At 47.6% G+C, this 12090-nt stretch overlaps 1 protein-coding gene across 1 annotated transcript in view; it reads right to left on the bottom strand.

The window, feature by feature from the left end:
- Positions 1-11205, bottom strand: part of tekt4 (tektin 4) — a 14586-nt gene extending 3381 nt beyond the window's left edge. Inside the window, exons 1-4 of the mRNA XM_064323400.1 lie at positions 8283-11205; positions 7919-7989; positions 7420-7563; positions 588-810 (exon numbers count right to left, since the gene is read on the bottom strand). Of these exons, the coding sequence (XP_064179470.1) occupies positions 588-810; positions 7420-7563; positions 7919-7989; positions 8283-8813 (969 nt within the window). The 5' untranslated portion in view covers positions 8814-11205. The remainder of the gene's footprint in view (positions 1-587; positions 811-7419; positions 7564-7918; positions 7990-8282) is intronic.
- Positions 11206-12090: the final 885 nt, after the last annotated feature.

The following is a 12090-nucleotide window of genomic DNA, read 5'->3' as shown; positions in this document are numbered from 1 at the left end:
TCTCCCCTCGGATGCGCGCACGTGCCTGATCAGCGCAGCTGAAGCGTGCAGCGATCGGAAGCTGCGTGCAGCTGGATCGAGCTGCGCAGCTACGAAGGCTGCGTGCAGCTGGATCGAAGGCTGCGTGCAGCTGGATCGAAGGCTGCGTGCAGCTGGATCGAAGGCTGCGTGCAGCTGGATCGAAGGCTGCGTGCAGCTGGATCGAAGGCTGCGTGCGGCTGGATCGAAGGCTGCAGAGAGGCAGGGCGAAGAGCGGGCTGGGCCGGGCTGGGTTTGGGCCGCGCCCTGGCCGCACTTACATAGTTGGGCCTGCGTAGACCTGGGTGGGCCGGCACTGCCTAGGTGGGCGTTCACAATTGGGTTTGGTGGGCCGGGATACTATTTAGGAGGCCGTGGTGCAGCCTGGCCCCCCATGCCTACGCCAATGCCACGGACTAGAGGGGGGGTCTAGCACTGCGTGAGGCCCTGACGTATAATCCTGTGTGGTGTGGCGAGGGGGGGGGTGGGGGGTGGCTGGCGGGGTGGGTGGGTGGATGGCGTGCGTGGTGTGGCGTGGGGGGGGTGGGGGGGTCACGAGCGCTGCCCACCTGCGCCAGCTGCAGCTCCAGCAGGGCCTTGGCCTCGTTGAGCTCCTGGCAGCGGCGGGCGAAGGCGTTGTCGACGGCGGCGCACTGGGCGCGCAGGTCCTCCGCCGTGTCCCGCAGCACGGCGTCCGCCAGCTGCCTGAGCTCCAGCGACGCCCGCTCCTCCCGCTCCGCCAGTGACAGGTTGTCCTGAGAGAACCTCGTCCATGACTCCCTGTTCGACACACTGGGGAGGGAGAGGGAGGGAGCGGGGAGAGAGGGAGAGAGAGGGAGGCATGGAGGAGAGGGAGAGGGGAGAGAGAGAGGAAGAGGGAGAGAGGGAGAGGAGAGAGGGGAAAGAGGGAGAGGGAGGAGGATGGGGGAGGGGGAGGAGGGGAGGGAGAGGAGGAGGGGAGAGAGGGAGAGGGAGGGAAGGGAGGGCGAGAGCGTGAAAGAGGGAGAGGGGTGTGTTCAATAAGGGCAATGGGGTGCTCACGGTGCAGCTAGCTTTGAGGCTATGAAAGGGTTATGGGTAAGGCTGCGCTTGCTGCAGTGGGACACCTGTATAACCAGGAAGTTAGCAAGCGGCTTAGCCTGCTTACACCTGCTGAGGGAGACAAAGGGGGCGTACTTGGCCTCTTCTACAACGACGAGGCAGACAGGTACAAATACAGATTCAGACTGTGGGCCACTCTGCAGTCTGGAGTGAATGAATATCAACCCCCGCTTTTTAAGAGCAGACACAAAGTCCTCCCCGGCAATTTACGGAGCAGTTCGCAAGGCAGCAATCTAGGAAGGTTTTTCTTTTTCAAAAGCTTTTTCATTTTACCCCCGACTTCCGTAATGAGCTTCCTTTATGTGAAAGGTGCATTGGAGTACTTCCCAGAGCACAGCGTACCGCAACGCATAATGTAATATATATAGTGTGCGCATTAAAAACATTTACCACAGCCCACAGCCTCCGGACACACAAGAAAGAAAAAAAAACCCCTACTGTATGCAGATCATATGGTTCTGATCCAGCGGTTCTGCGGGAGCAATACCAGCAAGCCAGTGCCCTGGCGGCGAATGTTAATGAGCACAATCATGAAATTAAAATCAGAGCCAGGTGTCAGGGATTCACATTCACACCCGCGCCAGAGAACGAGACCTCTGAACACGGCGCCACACTCCCTGCTGAGATACCGGCAAAAACACACCGATGACACACACGTGCATAAGATCCGCAGACCCAACAAAGCATCCAGGCCAGATTTAAGACCGTACCGAATATTCATTAATACCCAAGAGAGGGTGGCTAAATTCTTCATTTAAAACGCACGCCCCTGCCATTACCCCGTGGCCAGCAAAAGACTTTCCTCGTGTCGCTTTACCCTCTTAGGGGACCGCACACGAAATAAGATTGACTTTCCGGTATAAAGTTAATAACCAAATAAACAAAACAAAATGAAAGCACGGTCCCTTCAGTCAGCCATCCCTGTTTCCTTATGTCACCCTATCGCTGAAATGCATTACAAAACAGGGGTGGGACAGTCAGAGTGTCATCCTACCAGTTTAAGAAGCGCACCTTACCTTACATGACTGCTAATTATTCACACAATGCGGACAATTGATACGCGTTGCTAACAACCAATAGAACAATACTATTGACTGTTGGCCATACTTTCCCTTTGGGTATCCAGGAAGTAATTTCCACGATTCACCTTGTTCTGCTGTTCTACTGGCTGTTATGAACACACTCTGCAAATGGTGGAGCGCCTCTCTGTTTTTTAATTTTTGTTGCGTTTTTTTTTTTTTTTGCAAGGTGATGTCATGTCTCCTATCTCTTATTTTATAATGCCTGGTTGAGCACCTGGGTGGAAATTCAACCTCTGCCCCAGCCTGGCTTTAAGCCGGTCCAGCCAGTCTGAAGCTGGTTTGGAGACGGTCAACAAGATACCTGAGATAGCAACCATGATGGAAAAAACAGATATCACCAAATTCCACCAGGGGGCAGTCTCCACCTAGGGCAGCCTCGGAAAGCGACATCAAAATGGCATCCACGAGGAACTGTACACACGAAGGAGGCCCCAGAAAGACCCTACATAGCATGTTACCGCTATGATGTCATCAGTGCACTGCAGGTGCTTCTGCATTGAGTCAGAATAGAATAGAATAGAATAGAATAGAACAGAATAGAACAGAACAGAATAGGAAAGAATAGAATAGAAACTCTATTGCCGGGAAAGTATGGAAATTTGCAATCGACAGCAAAAAGAAGCTAAACAAAAATGAGTCAACAGGCAGACAAGAAGAAAAACATCAGGAGCGTTCCACCTTTGGGAACTTAATATAAACTGTGTTAACAAAGTGCCAAGAAAAAAAAATAAATACACAAGGTGCCGTGCATTCTGTATGCTAACTGAAAAAACAAAAACAATCGAAAATCTGGCCCAGTGACACCATCAACACTCTTAGGGGCTGCTTTCGACTGATTGGCACATCTTCTGCTTCATGCTTGTGATTGCCTCAATGACTACACGCACATGCATCAGCATATATCAGCTTTTGTAAAAGCATGTGTGCTCCCAACATATCATTAGGATAATTTGGCAAGAACAAGCACTGGTTTGATGGCAAACTACAGCTGCTGCTCACGGGGAAAAGAATGTTGGCTTCAGGGGTGGTGACAGGCAGCAACGCAAAGCAGCCAGACATACTGTAAGCTGAGAACTGAAATACGGACGTCCAAGTGAATTCACTGAAAAAACAAAATAAAAAAATAAAAACTGGAGGAGAATTTCACAGCCAATGACCCCAGCGTGTTTTGCAACGCGTTTAAAGAGTGCACCTCATACCTGTCCCGAAATAAGTCAAAATAAGCAGCCTCAATGATTATGAACCCCTAACCTTAACCTTAACATTTGAACACCTAGCCCTCACATTCTCCATCAATAGAGCCTCTTCAGTCCGCTTACCAGTCAATCAGCGTTCTTTGTCGGGCATAAATGTTCAGTCTGGGAGCTTTCACAGTTTTCACACCTACCACAGCGAGTTCCATAAAGAAGTAAAAAGGGTTCCCCTATGCAGACAAGCCAAATAACCTTTTTTTTCTGACAGCAAGGACGTACAGGGTAAACCAACAACTCCTCAATCAGTTCAACATAGCCATAAAAGAGAGCATCACAACATCTTCAATCATCATACGGCCCAGAAGTGCGAGCGAAGCCTCATCAATGAAAGCTGATTATCTCCATGGCAGCTAAAATAACACAGTCTGACCCCCCTGCCCTGGACTCCATCAGCACAGAGCGCATCGCCGTGCGGGCGAAGGAAATCACATCGGATGCCTCCCACGCAGCTCACCGCCTATTCAAACTCCTGGCCGTGGGGCAGGCTGAATAAACCACTGAGGGGGGGGGGGCAGGACTGGCCGTTTTAACAGTCCCTCCCAAACCCCGCGCCAGGGTTATTGAGGCTCTGATCTACCACTCACCAGCTGCTCCATAAGCCCCTCCTGCCTCTGCACCCGTCACTGTAACTGTGCGCACTTTGACTCTGCGTGTCATTTCTGTCTTTCGTACGGCGTGTTACCGAGTTTGAGTCCCCTCGCTGTGGAGTTTGCATGCTCTCCCCGTGACCGAGTGGGCTTCAGCCAGTTACTCCAGTCTCCTCCCACGGTCCGATGCCACGCAGTAGGCCAGTCGGAGACTCTAAGGTGTGAGTGTGTGAGCGAACGGTGCCTGGGCCCGGAGATGGACTGTGGGACCCGACCAGGGTGTATTCCAGCCTCTCACCCACCGAATGCTGGGATAGACTCCCACAACCACCCGCCCCTTCCTCCTCCCCACCCACCCCCCCACCCCCCAAAACCCTGACCAGGAATAAGCCATTTAAGAACATTTATGGATGGATGGATGGATGGATGGATGGACGGACTATGGTTTGTTGTTGTTGCCATCGTCACTGCGGCTGTTCACATTACACGGTGCTGTTTGTCATCGGGTGAGCTCCCACAAAACAATCTGCACTGGAAACAAATACCGCCGACCTGGTTGTGCGGCAAGAAAAGCATCTGGTCTCTTGTGGCGTGTGTCTTGCACTTGACTGCAAGATTTCCCAAAAAAAAAGTGCTCCTAGCGAGCGGCTCGCTGCGTTCCAGACCGCTCCCGCGTCCTCGTTATTACCACGCCGCGTCTCCTCTGCGTTCTCGAGCGCTCGATCGGTCGGGCCGGGGAGGCAGAGCGAGAGCGAGAGCCGAAAGGTGAAGCTGAGCGAGGCGGACAGGGCGTGGGAGGGGGGCGCGGGGTGCGCGTATCGAACCCGGGCTCCGGTCGGCGCGGCGGCGCCCGCTGTGAGCTCCGCCCGGTGACTGACAGGTGTGCTGATACGATCGCTCAGCCCTCCGGCACCCCGCCGGAGGAAGTTCGGCAGATAAGCGGGGTGACGGGGGCGGGGGCGGGGGCGGGGGCGGGCATGGGGGGGTGTACACGGCCCTCCGGGTGGCTGCCCACGGAACCGTGCGCGTTTTTAAGTGAAAATCCTTTGAAGGACAAGGCCGAAGCAGATCAGGGACGCGGGGGGAACGTTCTCCCAGAATCTCCCAAAGGCACACAAGGAAACACACACACCGACATCGTGACTACATTCCGCACAAACATTACGATAATGCGTCTTCTCATTGTGCTTTCCTACCTGCATAATGACTGAGACCACTGGCATTAGGGGCTACTAGATGTGAATCTGTGGAAGAACTAAGTGAGAGGCATGAAAAAGAGCATGGAAAGCCAAAAAAAACAATGAGTGGAGATAATAAGAAAGCTTCTTCTTTCCTTTTTTTTAAGACAAGTTTATAATTTTGGTTCTGCTTGTCTTATAGTAAAATAGTACTCTGCCGCCCTCTAGTGTCAAAAGAAAATGTTTGCCAGCTGACCAATATTTCAGTCCTGTGACTGAAATATAAAACAAAACAGCAATATAGAAGAATAAAAGGCAATATTAAAATCCAAAGAATAAAACAAAGAGGAACTTAGCAAAACAAACTTAGTAAAAGTAAAACAAACAAAATAAAATAATAGGAAATGATAAAACATTAGCATTAAGACCAAACAATTAAAAGGAAAAAGTACAGCATCCAGCTATCAGTCATTACAGAAGGCGATTTTAGGCTAGTTTTAAAAGTAGAGACTGTATCCGCAGACCTGATATTGTATGGAAGGCTGTTCCAGAGCATAGGGGCCATTACAGCAGAGCCTCGATCACCTCTTGATTTTAATCTAGACTGTGGAACAGCCAAAAGCCCAAGCCTGGCAGATCTGAGAGGTCTCAGGGGACAATAAGGAATTAAAAGTTCACAAATATAATTGGGCGCCAAACCAGGTAAGGCCTTGTAAGTAATTAATGAAAATTTCAAACTGATTCCGAAAGCAACAAGGCAACCAGTGGAGAGAAGCCAGAACTGGAGCGGTGTGGAGAAAAAAACGTTTACTGGTCAATAGCCTAGCGCTATAAAGGACATGTTCACAGCCACCTTATTTCAGCTGCTTTACACTGGTCGCCAGTAAGATACAGAACTGATTTTAAGAGGGTATATTTATATCGCGCTAGCTCATAGCAGGGTATATTTATACACGCTAGCTCATAGCAGGGTATATTTATATCGCGCTAGCTCATAGCAGGGTATATTTATATCGCGCTAGCTCATAGCAGGGTATATTTATATCGCGCTAGCTCATAGCAGGGTATATTTATATCGCGCTAGCTCATAGCAGGGTATATTTATATCGCGCTAGCTCATAGCAGGGTATATTTATATCGCGCTAGCTCATAGCAGGGTATATTTATATCGCGCTAGCTCATAGCAGGGTATATTTATATCGTGCTAGCTCATAGGCAGACACCTATGAGCTAGCGCGTAGTCTGAGGTCCTGGGACAAGAACCTTCCGGCGGTTCCAAAGGCCAGACTGAAAACAGCGGGGTAACCGGGCCTAGCTAATTAGGGCCCCTCGACCCTGGAACACCTTGCCGGAGGAGGTCAGGTTGGCTAGTTTAGTGACTTCCTTTAACTTTCCTCCTTCTTAAAAGGAATTTCTTCGGTGTATTTATCTAATAACGTGCAACTAACCGTGCAGGCTTGGTGTAATGCATGCACACAACAGCACGCAGCAGGATTAAGTGCTACAGGCCGTGCATTGCTGTAGATTGCCTTTTAAACAGTAAAAGAAATGATTAGGCAGAGGCCGCCTGGTCTTCCCCGGTTACAGACCCAGAGCTGGCCGCTGGCATACACAGACACCATGTAGGCGTTTATTGCCAAAACCATCCCCCGGCCACACAATTCTAATTATTCTCTCTTTTTGTTTTTGAAAAACTTTGGGGCCCGAACAACGTTCCTGTTTAGGGCAACCGAAACCCAAGTCTCGACTGAAGCACACCCAATGAGCACAGGTTGACCCAGGGAAACCTTTCTAGCTGACCCAAAGGAGGACAGTTTCTGCTAGCGTGGAGGACAAACCTGCACTTTACCACAAAAACATTTTTAAATGTTATTTTTGGGAAGCACACATCCCCCACTTCCTGAATCTGAAACGCACGTTCCTACAGAGTATTTCACATCCCCTATCAGCACAGGTCCACAGGCAGCCACTGCAAGACACCCACGCCTGCGGTTTCCCGCCAAAAAGGCTGTGGGATGGGCAGGTATGCACTCACAATACATAAAGAGAGAAGAGAGAAGGGAGGGAGAGACCGACAGAGTGAGAGAGAGAGAGATGAGGGAAAGAGAGAAGGAGAGAGAGAGAGAGAGAGGGAGAGGGAGAGAGAGAGAGAGAGAGAGAGAGAGAGAGAGAGAGAGAGAGAGAGAGAGCTGGGCCTCACTGGTCCTGTAATTTAGCAGAGTTGGGATGGTTCTGGATGTCCATGCTCCTGTTGCTGTAGCGACCGCACTGGACGTCCATGCTGTAGGCCTGGAACTTGTCAGACCAGTCAAGCTCCAGTGTCTGCTTTGCCTCCCTGTTGGCCCTGAGAGAAGGGGATGGGGGGGGGGGGGGTGAGGTGGATCCACCAGTTCAAGGGTTTTTTTATTTTATTAGAAATGGTCTTGTTCAACCCCCCCCCCCCCCCCACCCCCCTTTCCTGATCTGCATATTCACTAGTGATGCTTTTTTTCAAGTGCTTCACTGTTTAAATTATTGTAAAGAGACAGATCTGATCTGTAAGTATAACAACTAGTAAAGAATGTCATCAGACAAACTGATTCCCCTTGGGACTGTCATATGATCTTCTGTAGATTACTGTAAGCTCCATAAATCTGGTTTCAAAACATTGTTTCATGCAGTTTGAATGAAACAGAATTAAATTTCCCCTTTTTTCTCACCTTATTTGATTGATGGCTTCGTTTAAAGTTTTTTTCAGAAGCGCCTGGATGCTCCTGATCAGCTCCACTTCCTTCATTTAAAAAAGCATACTGTCATTTTATGACAGTCATTTCGTATAGTTATCACGCAGCATTCAGCTACTCCATTCACACCAAATTAGTCTGGCTATTAACTTATGATCAAGTTAGATAGTGGCCTGACCTAATGTGTCAAGAAACTTAACAATTAATGGCCCTATATATAAACCATCTAGCTATGTGTTTCTGTCTGATTAAATATATCTAAATCGCAACTCACTGTATAATAAAGTCAATATAATGTAGTAATAGCCTATGGGGACCTAAGTAGAAATAAGGGATTCACTTTAAGTAGCTGGTCCTCCACTTCGTCTTTGACCAAGTCAGGTCCGAGTCGGCGCTCCCGGCAGGTCAGGTTGTCAGTAGCAATGGCGTAAGGGATCTCAGTGGCTTCCAGCGCCTTCTCCAGTCGGCGCTTTTGCCCCAGTAGCATCTCGGTTTCCCGGGTTAGCTCTTCGATGTGCCGCTGCAGTTCCGACTGCCAGAAGTTAATTTCCTGAAGTCTTTCTCCCAGGTACCGCGTTCCCTCCGCTTGGGACCGAAGCGTCCTCGTCTCGGTCTCCTTGTGAAGACTTTTGGACTCATATCTGATCCTCTCCGCGTTGTCCCGATCGCCTGCCGCCTGGGCGAGAGTGGAGTTGTTTTTGGCATCCCACTCATCCGTCGTATACTTAGCGGACCGGTACCCCGCCGTGGCCAAACCGGAGGACGGGAACATGTTCTCTTTGATAATCGAGTCTGGTGATCTCGCAGGCACATCCTGGGATACAGCCCTGGTGTCGACAAATGGTCTTGACACTAAAACTTCAGTTGACATTTTATCACGAATAAAAAGCTATTTCAAAAGGGAAAAAACTGGATGTGACAGACAGGCCAAATGCATTTGCACTGTGATGTTTTGTTTATCAATGTGTTTGCTTTGCGTTGCCAAGGAACCCCGTTTCCATGGACGCGTGACACCTGGACCGGAGAGGACGCAATGTGTCTTATATAATGGTCAGATTATGTCAGTTGAACAATGCGGAGGACAGCGTTACAGTACAGCGCAAAGATGCAGTAGTAGTATGTTTGTTTCACGAAAGGGAAACTTTATTCTGTCAGTTTCAGTTTAGAATCTAAAAAATACATCAGCGACTCATTCGATTCTAACGACCCCGGCCTTCCTTTAAACATACCGGTCTTTTTAACACCTTCTCAGGTCAGCAACTGTGAGCTTCCAATAGAAAAAGAATCTGATCGGACTGGCTGCACGTACATTTTTATACACAGTAAAATGTCCATTCCATTGTTATTTCGTACTCTGTTAGGGTTGATTGGACACCGAACATGTGTGTGCGGTTACATTCGGGTTTTATGCGGTTTATTACACTTTTTCAGCTGTGTCATGCAATGCGGATGCTAACAATTAATTACTTTCATGGTCACATACAGTAGACTGAATTTCGTAAAGCAATTATTCTTCAAAAATCAGAGAAGGCCATTTTTGGCTAGGAGACATTCGCAGAACATATCTGTTGTAAAAAAAAAATGCCATTGAAAATGAAAACATTAAAGGTTGGGGCAGAAAAAGTGGAAACATTGTCGTGTTCCAATGGTGAAGAGTTGTGGTGGTTTCATAATGCAGTACGAGTTCGATCTTCCTTAAGAGGCAAGGCCAATGTCAGCTGGCACTGACCCATCATTTTTACCATGTTAAATTATTTCTTGTCCGCATGGGGCCGGGGTGCCTTTCTGCAAAATTTCACAGGTAAACTGCGAAACAGCACATGCTGACCGTTTTGGCCACCCCGTTGTTGGCTAAACTCCTATATCATTGGTTTGCCCTGGTTCTAGGATTTCGTGCTCATGTCCTGTTTAATGAGCTGCCAAAAAGTAAGTTCAGTTTTAAGAGGGTCTCTTAAAAATGTGAAATAATTGATCTCGAACACTATACAAAACGTTGTTTAAAACAAACATCAGTCTTTTAAAAGACAAACCAGTGACTAGAAAAATTCTAGTGGTATTCATATTTTTTGAAACGGCACTATTATGTCATCTACGCTGTTGTAGGCCAATGCAATTTTAAAATTAATTAATTCTGTGCATTTAGTCTGAGAGTTTTTAAAACCAAATACAAAATTAAAACGGCTAACTTCATAGTATTTCCCACATCTGCCCGGACTTCATAAATCGCCGGCGTGTGTTATCTCTATCCCTGAAAGCATATGGCTGGGTATGTTGTACCTTATACGTCAAATAACATCTGGAAGTAATTCACATCAAGCCTAATTTGAAGTCATTAAAACCTAGTTGTACCGGCGGGGATCAATACCGATTGAGACGCGCCAGATGCGCGAGCAATGCACGTCTCCAGTTTCAACGTCAGAGGAAACGACATGTCTAGCAATTTCCTAACGGTTGCTTAAGGATAGTTGGTAAATTTTATGAGTCCATTAAAAAAAATCCAGGCTCAGTTTTACAAAGGGTTATTTATTTATTCATAACCCTTTGGTAAACAACCTTTGTGTAAGGATTGTCCTCTAAAGAATTGGTTCTCATGGGGTCTGTCATATGTTCATCTGAGAATGACTGTTAGTTCCACAATCCTGGTTTCAAAACATATTTTCATGTGGTCTGAATGAGACAGAAATTTCTCTTTTTCTGACCTTATTTGAACTTTGAGTCAAACTGTATACTTCCCTTCTCTTCACCAATGGGTCATTTATTTATTTATTGGGGTGGGGCAGCTGCAGCTTGTTATGGACTGATTCATCCATTTAATTAACCTTAATATGAATTTTTGTCATTTAATGAAATACCTTAATGATCGATTTTCGCAATGTCATGCAGTGGCTTGCCTGGTTCACAGTTGCAGAACGAAGGAAATCCGCCTTTTGTCATTGGCCAATGAGCTGAGCAGAGATCGCAGTTGTCTCCTCGTTCACTGAACGGATGAGGAGCGGAACATCCTGATAGCAGCGGGCACATTGCGCCGTAAAGATGCGGTGTCCAATCAGAGACAAGAATGAGAACAGCAGTGACCCTGCCCTTTGAGCGCATGTGTGCCTCGGGAGAATGTGTTTGACTTGTGCCTCCCTCGGATATTGACGGAGAAACTAATGACTCCCTTTATCTGCCATGGCTGTGTGCTAGGGGTGTGACGGTACACAGAAGTCACGGCTCGGTTCACACCACGGTTTGGTGTACAGCGGGAAAAAGGCAACAAAAAAGCCCAATGAAAGCTGGTTCTCTTTATTGACAGACAGTCAAGTTAGTTTGTTTTACCTGTTCTATATTAGGTAGTTGTAGACAGCTTAGTATTAGCAGTAATGCGACATATACTTGAAGGCTATTTTATGTAGTGTAAAACAAGCATAGGCCAATCGGCTAAACGAACATCTTTAGTTGAATACACAAATAAAAATAATATGTTCAATTACTCAGAGGCTGATGAAATAAGGCATACAGAACTGATAACTCTGTGTGAAAATACAAATAAATACATATAAAAAATAAGAAAAATAAACTGTTGCCTTAGGGCAGTCACATTTGTATTAACCTGGTGACTACTGAAACGTAGGAACGTTGTAACGGGCTGAACACCTTTGTATAAATACTTAATGGTGTTCTATCATGCAAGGGCGCTAGCATAAGTAAATGCAATGCTTCTAATATTGGCCTGTTCTTCATATAGTGCTAAAAGCAGCGGAGATAAGTAGTTGGACTCCTGCTTTTTTTTCCTAGCTGCTGTGATTGGCACATCTGGTTGATGCCGTCGAATATACGTTAACATGTTTGATGTGTTTCCGCACACATATCCTACAACTGTAAGACAACGCCGACACACCTCGTCCGATCCACCACTCGCTCTCCGTTGCTGTCGTAGTTCACTGGGAACCCGAAATTTCCCCACACAGCTGATTTGAAAGAAGCAGGCGGGTCTTCTAGCTCCTGTATGTCATTTGCACTCGCCATAGTGTGACTGACTCAGCCAGAGTCAGTCACACTATGGCCACTTAACTTTACCCAATAATGGAGCCCCAGTTTATTTCTCCTGGTTCCTAAAGGAGACTCCCCCATTAGCTCGACCTAAGCTTAGCATGGCATGTTGCTAA

This window comes from Anguilla rostrata, chromosome 2 (assembly GCF_018555375.3).
Source record: "Anguilla rostrata isolate EN2019 chromosome 2, ASM1855537v3, whole genome shotgun sequence".
Taxonomy (NCBI): Eukaryota; Metazoa; Chordata; class Actinopteri; order Anguilliformes; family Anguillidae; genus Anguilla; species Anguilla rostrata.
This window is presented reverse-complemented; position numbering and strand designations above follow the sequence as displayed.